Source organism: Thalassophryne amazonica, chromosome 10 (assembly GCF_902500255.1).
Source record: "Thalassophryne amazonica chromosome 10, fThaAma1.1, whole genome shotgun sequence".
NCBI lineage: Eukaryota > Metazoa > Chordata > Actinopteri > Batrachoidiformes > Batrachoididae > Thalassophryne > Thalassophryne amazonica.
Window position 1 is genome coordinate 7,548,107 of NC_047112.1, and position 17,957 is coordinate 7,566,063.

Consider the following 17,957-nt stretch of genomic DNA (forward strand, 5'->3'; position numbering starts at 1 on the left):
GAGTCACCAATGAGGCACAACTAGGGAAGTCATGAAAGTGCATGTACCTCCAACAAAGTGCAGAATGCTGCAGTGTCCAATGTTTAAAAGATAGGGTTTTACAAGGTCCTGCCTCCACCTGCTTTTTTTTTTATCTTTATTATTAACTGGCAGGGTACCAAGGCAATGAGATTAACACCCACGGAATTAAAAATTCCCAAAAAAGAAAGAAAGCATTATATGGTACATATTCCTATAACATATTAGCTACACTGTATTATACAAGGTCTGTCAATAAAGTAACGGTCCTTTTTATTTTTTTCAAAAACTATATGGATTTCATTCATATGTTTTTACGTCAGACATGCTTGAACCCTCGTGCGCATGCGTGAGTTTTTCCACGCCTTTCGGTGATGTCATTCGCCTGTGAGCACGCCTTGGGAAGGAGTGGTCCCACCCCCTCATCGTATTTTCATTGTCTGGAAATGGCGGAATGAAAAGGACTTTTTTTCCATCAGAATTTTTTCAGAAACTGTTAGAGACTGGCACCTGGAAACCATTCGAAAAATTTATCTGGCTTTCGGTGAAAATTTTACGGGCTTCACAGAGAATAAGGTCTGTTACTACAGCGTTAAGGACCCCTTTAAGGACGCTCGGCGCGCCACGCTCCGAGCTGCGACGACGCGGCACAAGCCACCGGACCATTTCCAAACGGATGGCTCTGTGGATACGAGACCGTCGTGTGCTCTTTCTCTGGTTATCACAAGAGCTGGACATCAGCCATTTTCCGGCAGATTTCACTTTTAACAAGAGATTTTGTCATGGAAAGCCGCACAGAGGCTTCGCGCGTAAATTTTTCAAATGGTTTCCAGGTGCCTGTCTCTAACAGCTTCTGAAAAAATTCTGATGGAAAAAAGTCCTTTTCATTCCGCCATTTCCAGACAATGAATATCCGACGAGGGGGCAGGACCACTCCTTCCCAAGGCGTGCTCACAGGCGAATGACATTACCAACAGGCGTGGAAAAACTCACGCATGCGCACGAGGGTTCAAGCATGTCTGACGTAAATACATATGAATGAAATCCATGTAGTTTTTGAAAAAAATAAAAAGGACCGTTACGTTATTGACAGACCTTGTACTGTATAACAGGATACATTAAATCAAATCAGTTTTATTTCTATAGCGCCAAATCACAACAAACAGTTGCCCCAAGGCACTTTATATTGTAAGGCAAAAGCCATACAATAATTACAGAAAAACCCCAACGGTCAAAACGACCCCCTGTGAGCAAGCACTTGGCGACAGTGGGAAGGAAAAACTCCCTTTTAACAGAAAGAAACCTCCAGCAGAACCAGGCTCAGGGAGAGGCAGTCTTCTGATGGGACTGGTTGGGGCTGAGGGGAGAGAATCAGGAAAAAGACATGCTGTGGAAGAGAGCAGAGATCAATCACTAATGATTAAATGCAGAGTGGTGCATACAGAGCAAAAAGAGAAAGAAACACTCAGTGCATCATGGGAACCTCCCAGCAGTCTAAGTCTATAGCAGCATAACTAAGGGATGGTTCAGGGTCACCTGATCCAGCCCTAACTATAAGCTTTAGCAAAAAGGAAAGTTTTAAGCTTAATCTTAAAAGTAGAGAGGGTATCTGTCTCCCTGATCTGAATTGGGAGCTGGTTCCAGAGGAGAGGAGCCTGAAAGCTGAAGGCTCTGCCTCCCATTCTACTCTTAAAAACCCTAGGAACTACAAGTAAGCCTGCAGTCTGAGAGCGAAGCGCTCTATTGGGGTGATATGGTACTATGAGGTCCCTAAGATAAGATGGGACCTGATTATTCAAAACCTTATAAGTAAGAAGAAGAATTTTAAATTCTATTCTAGAATTAACAGGAAGCCAATGAAGAGAGGCCAATATGGGTGAGATATGCTCTCTCCTTCTAGTCCCCGTCAGTACTCTAGCTGCAGCATTTTGAATTAACTGAAGGCTTTTCAGGGAACTTTTAGGACAACCTGATAATAATGAATTACAATAGTCCAGCCTAGAGGAAATAAATGCATGAATTAGTTTTTCAGCATCACTCTGAGACAAGACCTTTCTAATTTTAGAGATATTGCGCAAATGCTAAAAAGCAGTCCTACATATTTGTTTAATATGCGTTTTGAATGACATATCCTGATCAAAAATGACTCCAAGATTTCTCACAGTATTACTAGAGGTCAGGGTAATGCCATCCAGAGTAAGGATCTGGTTAGACACCATGTTTCTAAGATTTGTGGGGCCAAGTACAATAACTTCAGTTTATCTGAATTTAAAAGCAGGAAATTAGAGATCATCCATGTCTTTATGTCTGTAAGACATTCCTGCAGTTTAACTAACTGGTGTGCGTCCTCTGGCTTCATGGATAGATAAAGCTGGGTATCATCTGCGTAACAATGAAAATTTAAGCAATGCTTTCTAATAATACTGCCTAAGGGAAGCATGTATAAAGTGAATAAAATTGGTCCTAGCACAGAACTTTGTGGAACTCCATAATTAACCGTAGTCTGTGAAGAAGACTCCCCATTTACATGAACAAATTGTAATCTATTAGATAAATATGATTCAAACCACCGCAGCGCAGTGCCTTTAATACCTATGGCATGCTCTAATCTCTGTAATACAATTTTATGGTCAACAGTATCAAAAGCAGCACTGAGGTCTAACAGGACAAGCACAGAGATGAGTCCACTGTCTGAGGCCATAAGAAGATCATTTGTAACCTTCACTAATGCTGTTTCTGTACTATGATGAATTCTAAAACCTGACTGAAACTCTTCATATAGACCATTCCTCTGCAGATGATCAGTTAGCTGTTTTACAACTACCCTTTCAAGAATTTTTGAGAGAAAAGGAAGGTTGGAGATTGGCCTATAATTAGCTAAGATAGCTGGGTCAAGTGATGGCTTTTTAAGTAATGGTTTAATTACTGCTACCTTAAAAGCCTGTGGTACATAGCCAACTAATAAAGATAGATTGATCATATTTAAGATCGAAGCATTAATTAATGGTAGGGCTTCCTTGAGCAGCCTGGTAGGAATGGGGTCTAATAGACATGTTGATGGTTTGGAGGAAGTAACTAATGAAAATAACTCAGACAGAACAATCGGAGAGAAAGAGTCTAACCAAATACCAGCATTACTGAAAGCAGCCAAAGATAACGATATGTCTTTGGGATGGTTATGAGTAATTTTTTCTCTAATAGTTAAAATTTTTATTAGCAAAGAAAGTCATGAAGTCATTACTAGTTAACGTTAAAGGAATACTCGGCTCAGTAGAGCTCTGACTCTTTGTCAGCCTGGCTACAGTGCTGAAAAGAAACCTGGGGTTGTTCTTATTTTCTTCAATTAATGATGAGTAGTAAGATGTCCTAGCTTTACGGAGGGCTTTTTTATAGAGCAACAGACTCTTTTCCAGGCTAAGTGAAGATCTTCTAAATTAGTGAGACGCCATTTCCTCTCCAGCTTACGGGTTATCTGCTTTAAGCTGTGAGTTTGTGAGTTATACCACAGAGTCAGGCACTTCTGATTTAAGGCTCTCTTTTTCAGGGGAGCTACAGCATCCAAAGTTGTGCTTAATGAAGATGTAAAACTATTGACGAGATAATCTATCTCACTCACAGAGTTTAGGTAGCTACTCTGCACCGTGTTGGTATATGGCATTGGAGAACATAACAAAGAAGGAATCATATCCTTAAACCTAGTTACACCGCTTTCCGAAAGACTTCTACTGTAATGAAACTTATTCCCCACTGCTGGCTAGTCCATTAAAGTAAATGTAAATGTTATTAAGAAATGATCAGACAGAAGGGGGGTTTTCAGGGAATACTGTTAAGTCTTCAATTTCCATACCATAAGTCAGAACAAGATCTAAAGTATGGTTAAAGTGGTGGGTGGACTCATTTACATTTTGAGCGAAGCCAATAGAGTCTAATAATAGATTAAATGCAGTGTTGAGGCTGTCATTCTCAGCATCTATGTGGATGTTAAAATCGCCCACTATATTATCTTATCTGAGCTAAGCACTAAGTCAGACAAAAGGTCTGAAAATTCACAGAGAAACTCACAGTAACGACCAGGTGGACGATAGATAATAACAAATAAAACTGGTTTTTGGGTCTTCCAATTTGGATGGACAAGACTAAGAGTCAAGCTTTCAAATTAATTAAAGCTCTGTCTGGGTTTTTGATTAATTAATAAGCTGGAGTGGAAGATTGCTGCTAATCCTCCCCCTCGGCCCGTGCTACGAGCATTCTGACAGTTAGTGTGACTTGGGGGTGTTGACTCATTTAAACTAACATATTCATCCTGCTGTAACCAGGTTTCTGTAAGGCAGAATAAATCAATATGTTGATCAATTATTATATCATTTACTAACAGGGACTTAGAAGAGAGAGACCTAATGTTTAATAAACACATTTAACTGTTTTAGTCTGTGCTGCAGTTGAAGGTGCTATATTATTTTTTCTTTTTGAATTTTTATGCTTAAATAGATTTTTACTGGTTGTTGGTGGTCTGGGAACAGGCACCGTCTCTACGGGGATGGGATAACATTATGTTATATATCTGCATTTCGACTTTAAACAAAACCAGAAATTGTTGATGTTCATTCATTGTGTTATCTTCTATGATATTACCATATTTTCTGAGTACAAGTTGCACCTGCTAACCTATAGACCCATATATAAGTTGCACTTGAGTATAAGTCGCACCATTCGTGTGCATTTCAATAATGTACTTAATGTACTTAATTGGCATGCATTATTTTATTATTAGAGTTTATTTTGTTTGGTGCTTTGATTCTTGGGAAAAATCCTATATAAATAGTCATTGTAATTATTATTATTAATGAATGTGTAGTTTTTCTGTATATAAGCCGTACCAGAGTATAAGTCGCAGGACCTCCCAAACTAGCAAAAAAGCTCAGGAAAATATGGCATGTCTTGTCATATGGCATTAGAGCAATGCAATTTCAGTTTATGTGACCTAAACATTAAACTGTGTTGTTAAATTTGCTCAACATAATTTTTTTCTAAGTGTATTACTGGCAATTTGTGTATATACCACTAAATTATACCAGTAATTTATGTGACATGGCTGGTGACATGTTCTGTTATTTTTATGTTCTTTTTTATGTGTTGTTTTAAAATTTTATTTTATATGTGTTTTATTTTTGTAAATTTGTGTTTTTAATGTTTAGCACTTTGGACACCAGTCGGTGCTGTAAAGTGCTTTATAAATAAATGTTTATTGATTGATTGATTGACCACGAAATAAACTTCCTCTGATGTTTCTGCAGATATTCCCACTGTAGCCAAGTGCTTGCTCACAGGGGGTCGTTTTGACCGTTGGGGTTTTACATAATTATTGTATGGCCTTGCCTTACAATATAAAGCGCCTTGGGGCAACTGTTTGTTGTGATTTGGCACTATATAAAAAAATTGATTGATTGATTGATTGATATTTCTAATGTTGTCAAGACCTAAATGAGACATTTTGTTTGCAGCTGGCCCGCATGCGTCCTGAGGAGTACCGCCAAATCATCAAGAGCCTGGAGGAACACTTCATGGAGTTCAAACGGACCTCAATGGGCTCTCAGATGTTTGCTGATGAGGACAAGCAGATCATTGAGAAACAAGTCACTGGAGCCCAGACCCACTATGACCAGCTAGTGGTGCAGCTGCCAACTTACAGTTAGTATATTACAGTATAATTATACACAGCATGCATCAAAATATTTTAAAAAAATTATACACTCTAACCCAAATAAATAAATAAATTAGAACTCAAAAGATTGAGGTGAATGGCCTCAGTTTTTACTGATGGCCTCAATATGTCGTGGAGGCACTGAAGTTCCACAACACAAGCATGTTTCCAGACATGACGAATCATTTTAGTTAGTCAGCTGAGTTTTGAGGGAATCTGAATTTTTGGAGTTTGCTACCTACCTGGGTTTACAGTGCACATGCAGAAGCCAAGAATAAAAAAAAAATGGTTTTGATCTTGGTATGGTATCTCCTAAATTCAAATCCTGTGTCTGCCTGCAGTTGCACAAGAACATGTACAAATTCAGCCAGTCGAGCAGACACAGCAAGTGTTCTACATACAACAGCCACAGCATGTCATCCTGGTGGAAGGACGGTTCACAGAAGAGATAAGGACTGAAGAGGAAAGACGGATGTTGGAAGAGATGAGCCATGAAGAAGAAGAAAGGGAGTTAGCTGAAGAGAGGTGGCGCGAAGAAGAGAGACGCAAAGCCGAAGAGAGGAGGAGACTGGAAGAAGAGAGGAGGCTTGAAGAAGAGAGAAGGTTAGAGGAAGAGAGGATGAGGCTGGAGGAAGAAAGACTTAAGGCAGAATTGAAAAAACTGACAGAGAAGAAGAAAGAGACTGTGATTAAGAGGGAAACGGTGAAAGTGGTCAAGGCAGAGCCGGGGAAGAGGAAGGCGTCCTCCTCTTACTCCTCCCATAGTTTATCAGATCTACACGCTCTGAGACTGAGACTAGAGGCCGCCGAGGGGACGCTTAGTCAGCACACTCACATCTGCCTAGGAGACGACTGGATGCAGGACTGCCGCCTGAAAATCTCAGAATTGGAGGTAGGTGCGCTGACTCTGTGCAATAAGAAAAAAAAAATGCCCCTGAATCCCAAGTTCAGTACAATCACACCTGTCTGTATTTGTTTCTCCGTAGACAGTGCAGCAAGACGTCGACTCAATACGTGAGGAGTACCTGCGTCTGAGGGATCGTGTTATGAAGGAGCAGGAGGAAACGAGCGACTCAGATAAAGCACAGTTCCTTCGCAGCGAGATCGGAGCCATCAACCAGAGACTGGGCAGTTTAGAGGGCAGCTCCTCAGCTTACCTACAGCGGTATGCTTACGCAAACTCTAGCCGGTGAATTTTTCCAACTGTCAGAGTGTTCCATGATGCATATTACAAAATGGCCGACGCACATCCAAAATGTCCTTCTAACTCTCTGTTCTTAACCTAACTGCTTTTTATAGCTGTCTCTAATTGATGAAACTATCTGATCTTTTTATTGCTGTCTGACTGATAAAACCAAAGTATTCGCATCTATTTGGATGACATGATGGAACACTCTGATGTGCATGACACACAAACATACACTATAAAAGTTTTACATACAGTGTTGAACGCAACGTGAGCACAACACCCGCTAATACCTGGCTACTTCGCTTTGCCGTCAAACACATAGCCGCTAATTCACAACAGGCTAAGGACCGCCCACATGGGGTTGGCTGGAGGAATAAAAGTTAGCGCAGAAAGGAAATCTGTTCTTTGTTCCAGATGTAGCATGTGATCTGATCAAAGATTCCAGCGCTGCAGATGACTCTTTGTATCAGTGTAGAAACTTTTTCAATACAACATCTAAACTTTGAAGTCCATTTCCTGTCCAATTCTTTTTGAGATCACTCACCACATAAAAGAACCTAACACAATGTGCACACGGAAACACACTCTGTCTTTACTGTGCAACAGCGCATGAAATCGCAGCAAATAGTCACAATCGAACACAGTACATACTGAGTACCAGTTATAGTCAGCACCCAGTGTCTAGCACAGTTTAAGAAAGAGGATTATTATGTTACTGGGCCAGAAATTTTGGTGATGTACTTACTTTTATGTCTAGTATGATCTTTATCTTTTATCTCTAGTATGATGAGTCAATGTAGTCAAGCCAAATGGGAGAAACTGAAATCTCAGTGATGTAGTGGCGTCTTTCCGTGGTCACTGTGCTGTCAGTGTTTAATATCTTAAATCACAGGTACAAGATTAGATTTATTTAAACTGAAATAATTACCTGGGTAGCAACCTTATATTAGTAGATAAACACATATTAGCTAGCTAATGAGCTCAACAGTCAATTTTGACCCAACTAAATGCTAATTAGCCAAGTTAGCAGGCTTGGTGAATGAATATAGCAAGTGGGCTAAGCTAGCTTGTGCGTGTAGTTAGGGCTGCCAACCATCCCTTGAAAAACGGAATCGTCCCTTATTTGGAAATAAAAGTGTGCGTTCCGTATTGACCTGAAACGGGACGCAGTTTGTCCCGTATTTCTGTGAGAATCAAAGAGTCTGTAAAATGTCAATGGAATTGACTGGCGCTTTATATGGAAACTTACGGTAAATTTGATCCCAGCCTCTCTCCTGCTTTTCACCAGTGAGCTGACAGACACGAGTTGACAATACAGAATCACTTTTATGTCATTGGTCGAGGGACATCTGCTCACAAGAAGATACCGACGTCATGAGCCGACGACGGTCGCTGGACGACAGTAACAAAGCAGCATGGCTGATATCGATACAGACACCGACACTGGCACTGCAGATATGCCTACGGACAGCAATGTCTGTAACGTTGTTACTCCTCCTAAAAAAACAAACAAAAAAGAATGCAAAAATACAGGGGAGAATGAGAAAAGGAAAATGACTGGGTGGAAAAGGTGCGCGACAACAGTATTGTTTACTTTTCAGACTTTATTTTTTGCACTTTTTATTACACTAAATGTGTAAATGTGCACTGTTACATTGTTTTGCACTGTTACATTGTTTTGGATGATGCAAATTTTCTATTGTTTTTTTTTTTTTTTTTGTTAATTTATACAATTTTAAGTTAAGCAATAGCACTACAGAGATTTATTTTTAAAGAAGACAGAATGCTCATATTGAAATTGTGAGTGAAAATTTATTTTGCACTAAAGATAAATTGCTAAATAATTTGTTTTCCACGTGTTCATATCAGAACAAATGCATGTATGCATCTACCTAAATTCAGGGTCAAGTCAACAGTCAAATGGTTAAAAATCGTTTCACACAGACGCTGGGAAGGGTGAAGGCAATGGTCAGTCGGCTGGTCAGCCCTGGCAGTGAGCTGTCCCTTATTTATTTTTCAGAGAGTTGGCAACCCTACGTGTAGTAGGTTAGCTACACAGATAGCAAGTTAACACTTATGTGGGGGGAATATATTACAATGGTTTTCAAATAACAGGAAATTGTATTTGGAACATTATATTAATGTACATGTTAGATAAGTAAGTTTTTTTTATCTCATGCAATATGGCTAGCTTAATTCACTACCAGGGTAGCAGCTTTATCAGAGCTCTGATGTCTCCCTCATTCGGAGTCAGACTCACACTTTAAAACGGTCCTGTCAGGTCTCACTCACTCGGTGTGAGACTCAATATGTTGTCGCACTCTCATGCTAAATGCATGACATTCCACCTCTATAACCTGCAAGACAAGATTTGGTGGAAAATAACTTGAGAGCTCTGCTTTATATTAGTTAAATTATACTAGTTAATTATATTATATTAGTTAGTTATACTAGTTAAATATATGTAGCAAGTGGGCTAAGCTAGCTAGCCTGCAAAGTAGGTTAGCTACACAGATAAGTCAGTAATTATGTGAGCAAATATGATATGATACACCAGTTTTCAAATTACTTAATATTGATGAATATGTATGTGTCGTTCGAGTAAGATTGTTTTGTCTGATGCAACACGGCTAACTAATACGATGGCCGCTCCTATTTTAAACACTTCTGTTGCCTGAATATCGGCAAGATTATAATGTTGTCACCTCAGATTCATATGTTAAAGTTTGAAGTCTATAATTATAAATGTGATGCCCATTAGTATACTCAAGCAAGTATTTTTGTTGTGACAGTGTAGTGACACGGACCCACAACAGGGGGCGCAAATGAACGGTCAATAGATGAGCCAAAAAGTAACAATTTAATGTTGTGAAATGTGCACAACGAATATACAGACAATCTCAGAATATGATTACAGTCAAATTACAAAGGTGACGTGTGGGCAGGCTCGAGGATAGAAGACGTCTGTCCTGAGAAGGGCCGGAACCACACGATTTCTGCCACCACCGAACCTGGTGAATACTGGAGCCGCCAAGTCCCGAATTCCCAGGTGATCACCTTCCCCGACTGTCAGATCTGGTACGCAGTGATTCCTCAGGGGAAAAGAGTGCCGTCCTGCACTCACTCAGCTTCCACAGATAGAGGAACCGGTACTCCTGCAAACACTCACAATATACAGATATATTGTAACACAAAACGGCTGAGGATATTACCTTCAATGAAGTACGATATCTCGGCGATGAGGTGGAGATGACGTCTGGGTTTTATGGAGTGAGGTGATGAAGAATGAGTGACAGCTGTCAGGAAGTAATGAGTAACAGCTGTCACTCCCGGCTGTGTCCGTGGCGGCAGCGCCCTCTCGTGCCTGAAGCCCGCACTTCAGGCAGGGCGCCCTCTGGTGGTGGGCCAGCAGTACCTCCTCTTCTGGCGGCCCACACAACAATTTTTGCCTTCTTGCAAAGTAAATCTCAAGATGACGTGTAAGACTGAGATTTGATCTGAGGGTTTTAATCCACATCATTTAGAAAGTGAAGCCTCATTGCTGTGAAAGCAGATTTTCAGTCCTTCTGTCTCACCTTTTCTTCAATCAGGCTGCGGGCTCTCAGGGACCTCCTGGAGAGTGTGGCTCGAGCTGAAGATATCGTGAAAGTTTATGAGGCCAGGCTGACAGAGAAGGAGACAACATCTCTGAAGCCTAGTGAAGTGGAGGAATACATGACAAGTCTGGAGGTATTTTAGAAAACCTGTTACATGTTTGTAGTTGTCAAACCGATGTCACGCTCTACCAGTGTTTTTTTGTTTGGTTTTTTAGAACATTAAAGCAGAACTGGATATGAAGAAGGACATTCTGGCCTCCATGGAGGCCGAGCTGACCAAGGCGAGTCACTGGAACGACCACGCGGGCGGGTTCTTCAACAGGTGTGACATGATGCTGACCAAATACACGGAGCAGGTTGGCCAGCTGTCAGACCGCTGGAGGCGGATCCAGGGCCAGCTTGATACCAGGTATCCATTTATTAAATCCACTCATTTTAGGTTTGTAAACAGAAAAGGAACACACCTTCTGATGTCAACCCATCATTCACTTTGCACAAACAGCTAACAAATCATAGTCATATAACTCTAGAAAACTTTCATATCTGTAACATTCATCAGCACACATAAACAGCAGCACACCAACAAAACATCCATAATTTCCCAACAGCTACGACAATAAATTTAAGGCAGATTGTTTGTGTCTTTGTAAGTCTTTTTTAATGCCGGTCGGAATGAAACTCGAGAGCAACATTGCAATAACCAAAAATGAATGGTAAAAAGAAGCCCCACCTACAACTTAAATTTCTGAGGGTTCAGGACAAATTTGCCCAAATATTTATTGTAATACTGGTTTAAAAGGCAATTTACATTAAATTTAAAGGTTGCTGAGAGTGTCTCCACAAGGGTTCGATTTAGGGTTTGGAAATTTGGGGTCTCTAAGAAAAAATGAGTGAATTTTGATGTTCAAATACGATGTGTGATTGAATACAACCCACTAACCTGCATGTGTATGCACAGCTTAGTATAATTTATATTAAACACATTTATATTCATTGCACTGTTTTGTTTAGTTTTTCTTCCTATAGAGGGACTGCATTAAATCGAGTCCTGTGGTACTCTGAGCATTCCAGCAATAAACAAAAGATGTATGTTGATTCCTCTATTTCAGTTTGCGTAGTGTTACAAGAGGCTTTCTCTGATTTATACAGTAGTGTTCAGACCCTCGATACGACCCCTGATCGTATCGATGGAACGAACCACTGCATTCGCGTGGAAAATATAACTGAACTAGAGCACCGCGTTCATAGAGCACAAATCTCCGCCAACACCAATTTCCAATTCCACAAAATTTTTCAAGGTCAAAGTCTTATAGTGGAGCAGATAAGTATGACTTTAGGCCAGAATTGTTCACGTGGTGATACAAGCATCAGGTTCGGCAGTCCAAAGGTAATTCAGTGAATAATTACACAAAATTTAAAAATGCTTCAATCATATTGAAAAGTATAACACATTATTTGTCTGATCATAACGATTCCAAAAAGGTATAATCTAGACAATCTGTGACTGAATGTTATGGATTTATGGGGGTAAAAACAGCAAGAATGGTGACAAAGGTCAGTTTCAGTTTGTACAGGGGTCAAAAGTTAAAGTTGCTCCAATTTTTGTAAAATGTGATGCAAATTATTGATCAAGTTAATAGAGTTTTAAAAAGGAATAGTTTGCAGCATGTGTCATGCTCAGTGGTCACAGAGTAACATACAGTAGTGTTCAGAATAATAGTAGTGCTATGTGACTAAAAAGATTAATCCAGGTTTTGAGTATATTTCTTATTGTTACATGGGAAACAAGGTACTAGTAGATTCAGTAGATTCTCACAAATCCAACAAGACCAAGCATTCATGATATGCACACTCTTAAGGCTATGAAATTGGGCTGTTAGTAAAAAAAAAAAGTAGAAAAGGGGGGGGGGTGTTCACAATAATAGTAGCATCTGCTGTTGACGATACAAACTCAAAACTATTATGTTCAAACTGCTTTTTTTTACCAATCCTGTAAATCACTAAACTAGTATTTAGTTGTATAACCACAGTTTGTCATGATTTCTTCACATCTGCGAGGCATTAATTTTGTTGGTTTGGAGCCAAGATTTTGCTCGGTTAATGCGCTTGGTTTCAGTGCAGAAGGTTCCAGATTCAGATCCCACCCCTGCCACATTTCTCCATGTAATGTGGAGTTGCATCAGGAAGGGCATCCGGCGTAAAACCTGTGCCAATTCAACATGCAGATCCACCTTGGATTTGCTGTGGCGACCCCGAGTGCAAACAAGGGAGCAGCCAAAGGGACTTACTTACTACTAGTGTGCTTGGGGTCATTGTCTTGTTGAAACACCCATTTCAAGGGCATGTCCTCTTCAGCATAAGGCAACATGTCCTCTTCAAGTATTTTGACATATCCAAACTGATCCATGATACCTGGTATGCGGTATATAGGCCCAACACCATAGTAGGAGAAACATGCCCATATCATGATGTTTGCACCACCATGCTTCACTGTCTTCACTGTGAACTGTGGCTTGAATTCAGAGTTTGGGAGTCATCTCACAAACTGTCTGCGGCCCTTGGACCCAAAAAGAACAGTTTTACTCTCATCAGCCCACAAAATATTCCTCTATTTCTCTTTAGGCCAGTTGGTGTGTTCTTTGGCAAATTGTAACCTCTTCTGCACGTCTTTTATTTAACAGAGGGACTTTGCGGGGGATTCTTGCAAATAAATTAGCTTCACACAGGCGTCTTCTAACTGTCACAGCACTTACAGATAACTCCAGACTGTCTTTGATCATCCTGGAGCTGATCAATGGGTGAGCCTCTGCCATTCTGGTTATTCTTCTATCCATTTTGATGGTTGTTTTGTGTTTTCTTCCACGCGTCTCTGTTTTTTTTTGTCCATTTTAAAGCATTGGAGATCATTGTAGATGAACAGCCTATAATTTTTTGCACCTGCATATAGGTTTTCCCCTCCAGTGACCTTTTTAATCAAACTACACTGTTCTTCTGAACAATGTCTTGAATGTCCCATTTTCCTCAGGTTTTCAAAGAGAAAAGCATGTTCAACAGGTGCTGGCTTCATCCTTAAGTAGGGGACACCTGATTCACACCTGTTGGTTCCACAAAATTGATGAACTCACTGACTGAATGCCACACTGCTATTACTGTGAACACCCCCTTTTCTCCTTTGTTTTTACTAATAGCCCAATTTCATAGCCTTAAGAGTGTGCATATCATGAATGCTTGGTCTTGTTGGATTTGTGAGAATCTACTGAATCTACTGGTACCTTGTTTCCCATGTAACAAAAAGAAATATACTCAAAACCTGGATTAATCTTTTTAGTCACATAGCACTACTATTATTCTGAACACTACTGTACAATAATAGACATTGATATTTCTAATTGCATGAAAATTTGAAGATCATCGTACTTTCCACATCTTGGCATCTTTAAGACTTTTGAAATCTGATTAAAGACATTTTAATACCAATTAAGGCCATATTTTTAGATGAACAATTTCAATGCCTTTTAAGAATTTTTAAAGATCTAATCTAATCTAATCCATTTTTTTCTACCCACAGAACAAATCTAATGTGTAATCTGTTTACTTACCTACCTAATGTCATCTCATCTCATCAAATCTAGTTTAAAAGAAAATTGTAAAATTAAATTTCAGGGTGGATAAAATGCCCAGCAGTGTAGTGATTCTACTCCATCTATTGGCACAAATGTGGTTATGATGTAAAGCTTAGAGCTGCAGGGTGAATACGGACCAGGTGACTTCTGCCAACCAGCACCACCTTTTGGTGATACATGATGATTCTTTTTGTCCCACTTAAACTGGTTAAATGGTGGATCAGGTATGACTGGTGTTCATTACGGATGATTTATGGAATTTCAGAATATTTTTTGGCAGCTGTCATAACAGGTGCCCCGGAGGCTCTAAAAGTATTTATCAACCAAAGGTGCCAAAGCTTCTCGCGTGTGATTATTTGCTGATTTTCTGAGTTTTTATAGTGGTAATTTGAATATCTTTGCTCTTCTCACTCAGACTCCAGGATCTGCAGGTCTATCTGCCTCAGCTGCAGCACTATAAACAGACCAGCACCTCTCTTGTGGACTGGATTGAGTCTACGCGGAAAAAAGAGGAAGCGATGCAAGCCACGGAGATAGCCAGCGTCCAAGCCCTGAAAGATCATATTAACAATCAGAAGGTTGTTATCGTTACCTGTCATTATCTGTGACAATCATTTATACTCGATGGTGGCCACAGTAACGGCTAATTAGCCAAGCTAAATTTTGTTAGCAGATTAGTTTTTGAGCTAATCATTGGTGGACCAGTTAGCTTCCACTAAATTTAATCCATATCACTTTAAGTCAGCTAGCATGTTTTATGGCTGAATATGTTTGCAAACCTTAAAATCATATGTTCCTGTTGAAGTTCACACACTAATCCAACATGCAAAAATGGACACACATCACGCGAATGTAACAAGCAACCTCGAGGAGATTGAATTCAAATCTCATTCATTACATTAAAATGATTTTCTATGTGTATTTTTATTTGTTAATATTTATTATTAATTTAGAACTTTATGTACTGTGAAGGAACAACAACACAGACATATGTTGAATGGAATCTATTATTTAATTTCCTTTCTTGATTTAATTTTTTCTGTATTTTTGGTTTTGATGGTCCCAGTTAACTTTTCAGTTACCATATTAGCGGGTATTGAAGTGAACATCTAGGTTAGCTGTTCTCACCAGTGGTTGTATTGCTGTTTGTTAAACCATGAAGCATTTGACATTGTGATATTTTTGGTCCTGTAGGCTCTAAATTCAGAAATCAAAGGGCGAAGGGAAACCCTCGAAAGTGTCCTGAAGGACAACAAGGCCTGTGTGAACTCTATAAAGGTAAGAAGACTTACAGGACACGTTTCAAGGCATCATAGAGCATAAGGTCTGGATCTGAGCTGAGAGTGACCCCCGGAGAAATGTAGCAGGAACTGGCCTGCTTAAACGAACTTTCAAAATAAGAGCCAAGTTAAAACAGGCTGTAAGAACTATAGTGAAATATATGAAAATATTTAAGAGTCAACTTGAACATACCCACATGACTGCGAGAGAAGGGCATTGCATGTCCGATACGATACCAACGCTGGAACCTTCAGTATCTGCAGTAGCAATCTGATACTTTTCCTTGTATCAAACTAATCTGTTAATAAATACATTTGTCTAAACCTTTTTAATCTAACCATTGAACAAACCATCAACTCAAAGAAAAACACCCATCACCTTAACATGACTCACATTTTTAATATCCGATATCCGATCCAGTAGTTTTGTCCAATATCGGGCCGATACTGATCCTAAATATCAGATCGGCTCACCCCTAATGGTCACCTTTAGCAGGAGAAATCTTTTTTGAATGCTTCCTCTGTTACGTACCTGCTCTTTACAGTTCAACCTCTGGATGTTTTTGTTAATAAACAGGAACCAGCACAAAATGCAATAAGTTAATTTGGTATTATTTGTGGTGCCGAAGCGTTCTCCACAGGCTGCACAGTGCAGAACTGGGAGGATACGTATGAAGTTTCTGTCAAACGAAGCAGAGCCCAGCAAGATTTTCGTAATTCATTAATTTTCTAAACCTGCGTACTCCAGTTAAGCGTCATGGTTAGGTTTTGGTAATGTGGCGGAAAATGGACCTTCGATACTGAGCTGAAAAATGGACCTGTCAGAACCACAGCTATCCTTCACCAAAAATGTAATTTACAAGCAAGAAGAAGTATTTTCAAGTCTGGAAGTATCTGCTGATGTCTCATGTTGCAACGCTCACCACGCTACAGAACTGCTCCGAGTCCAGGATGCCAACCACCCACCCTACCTGGGCATCTCCATCTTCTGAATGTGATCATCTATCCACCACATGCACGTGACACATGGACCTCAATGCTGGTTCATGCACTAAGAAATGCACCACATGGCCAAAAAAGACCCATAGCAGATAGACCCTCACAATGCATGTAGAAGAAGAAGAAGTATTTAAAATGGGATAAAAAGTGGAAAATATTTGCAGCTTTCAAGTTTTTTAAAAATGATGCCAAGCTTTAAAAAGTTATACTTTAGACATATCAGATATGCGCCATACTGTAGTTTGATATGCAACTTTCATGGGTGCAATTTGGTGGGGGATAGGGGGGACATGTCCCCCCCACCTTTTCAACCATGGGGGACAGAATATGGTATGTCCCCCCCCACCTTCTGTGTGTACTTGAAACATGCTATGCCAGTCTTATGTGCAAACCATGTCAGAATAGTATCTTTGTTTCTGCAAGTTTGTATTTTTAGCAGTACTGACTTGTTTTACAACACCTGTTTCTTGTTTGTCACATTCGGCATTTTCTGGGACTGCATTTGCCCAGATTTGAAACCAAAAATAGTTGCCTCTAGGGACTAGTGTCTACACATAAATATCAATGGACCATATGCTAATTTACTAAATTCTGAAAGTTAGAAAAGGAAATCAGAAAAGCTATCTGGGACCTCAGAAAGCCCATCTGCAATTATTGCTTGATTTCCAAAATCAGTCTATGCAAGCGAAATTATGTTCAGTGTGAGTGTTGTCATTAGTGCCACTTTGAAAATTAAATTCATGCTAAATAATTTATCCTAAACTTATGATCTGTTGTTTTTTCAAACTTATGCAGAAACAAATCTTGAGAAAAAAATACAGTATGTGATAGTTAATAATTATTAAGAGCCTGTTCTTTCATATTTATGAATACATTTTACCACATTGCACTTTTTTTTTTAAATGAAAACTCAACCTATCATTCTACACATGTGGTGATACCTTATTTACACCAGGATGTTAATAAAATCAATGCTGGCTATTCTCAGAATAAAGTTCTTATATCCATATCCCCATCCCCGTAGAGACGGTGCCTGCTTCCAGACCACCAATAACCAGCAAAAATCTATTTAAGCAAAAAAATTCAAAAAGAAAAAATAATATAGCACCTTCAACTGCACCACAGACTAAAACGGTTAAATGTGGTCTATTAAACATTAGGTCTCTCTCTTCTAAGTCCCTGTTGGTAAATGATATAATAATTGATCAACGTATTGATTTATTCTGCCTAACAGAAACCTGGTTACAGCAGGATGAATATGTTAGTTTAAATGAGTCAACACCCCCGAGTCACACTAACTGTCAGAATGCTCGTAGTACGGGCCGGGGCGGAGGATTAGCAGCAATCTTCCATTCCAGCTTATTAATTCATCAAAAACCTAGACAGAGCTTTAATTCATTTGAAAGCTTGTCTCTTAGTCTTTTCCATCCAAATTGGAAGTCCCAAAAACCAGTTTTATTTGTTATTATCTATCGTCCACCTGGTCGTTACTGTGAGTTTCTCTGTGAATTTTCAGACCTTCTGTCTGACTTAGTGCTTAGCTCAGATAAG

At 39.6% G+C, this 17,957-nt stretch overlaps 1 protein-coding gene across 3 annotated transcripts in view; it reads left to right on the forward strand.

Moving 5' to 3' along the window:
* LOC117518279 (plectin-like) overlaps positions 1 to 17,957 on the forward strand; it is a 60,400-nt gene that overhangs the window by 16,784 nt on the left and 25,659 nt on the right. For all 3 annotated transcript variants that reach the window (XM_034179376.1, XM_034179378.1, XM_034179377.1), the window contains 7 exons: positions 5,520 to 5,706; positions 6,061 to 6,611; positions 6,706 to 6,884; positions 10,499 to 10,637; positions 10,720 to 10,913; positions 14,543 to 14,705; positions 15,322 to 15,405. In XM_034179376.1, coding sequence (XP_034035267.1) covers positions 5,520 to 5,706; positions 6,061 to 6,611; positions 6,706 to 6,884; positions 10,499 to 10,637; positions 10,720 to 10,913; positions 14,543 to 14,705; positions 15,322 to 15,405 — 1,497 coding nt within the window. The remainder of the gene's footprint in view (positions 1 to 5,519; positions 5,707 to 6,060; positions 6,612 to 6,705; positions 6,885 to 10,498; positions 10,638 to 10,719; positions 10,914 to 14,542; positions 14,706 to 15,321; positions 15,406 to 17,957) is intronic.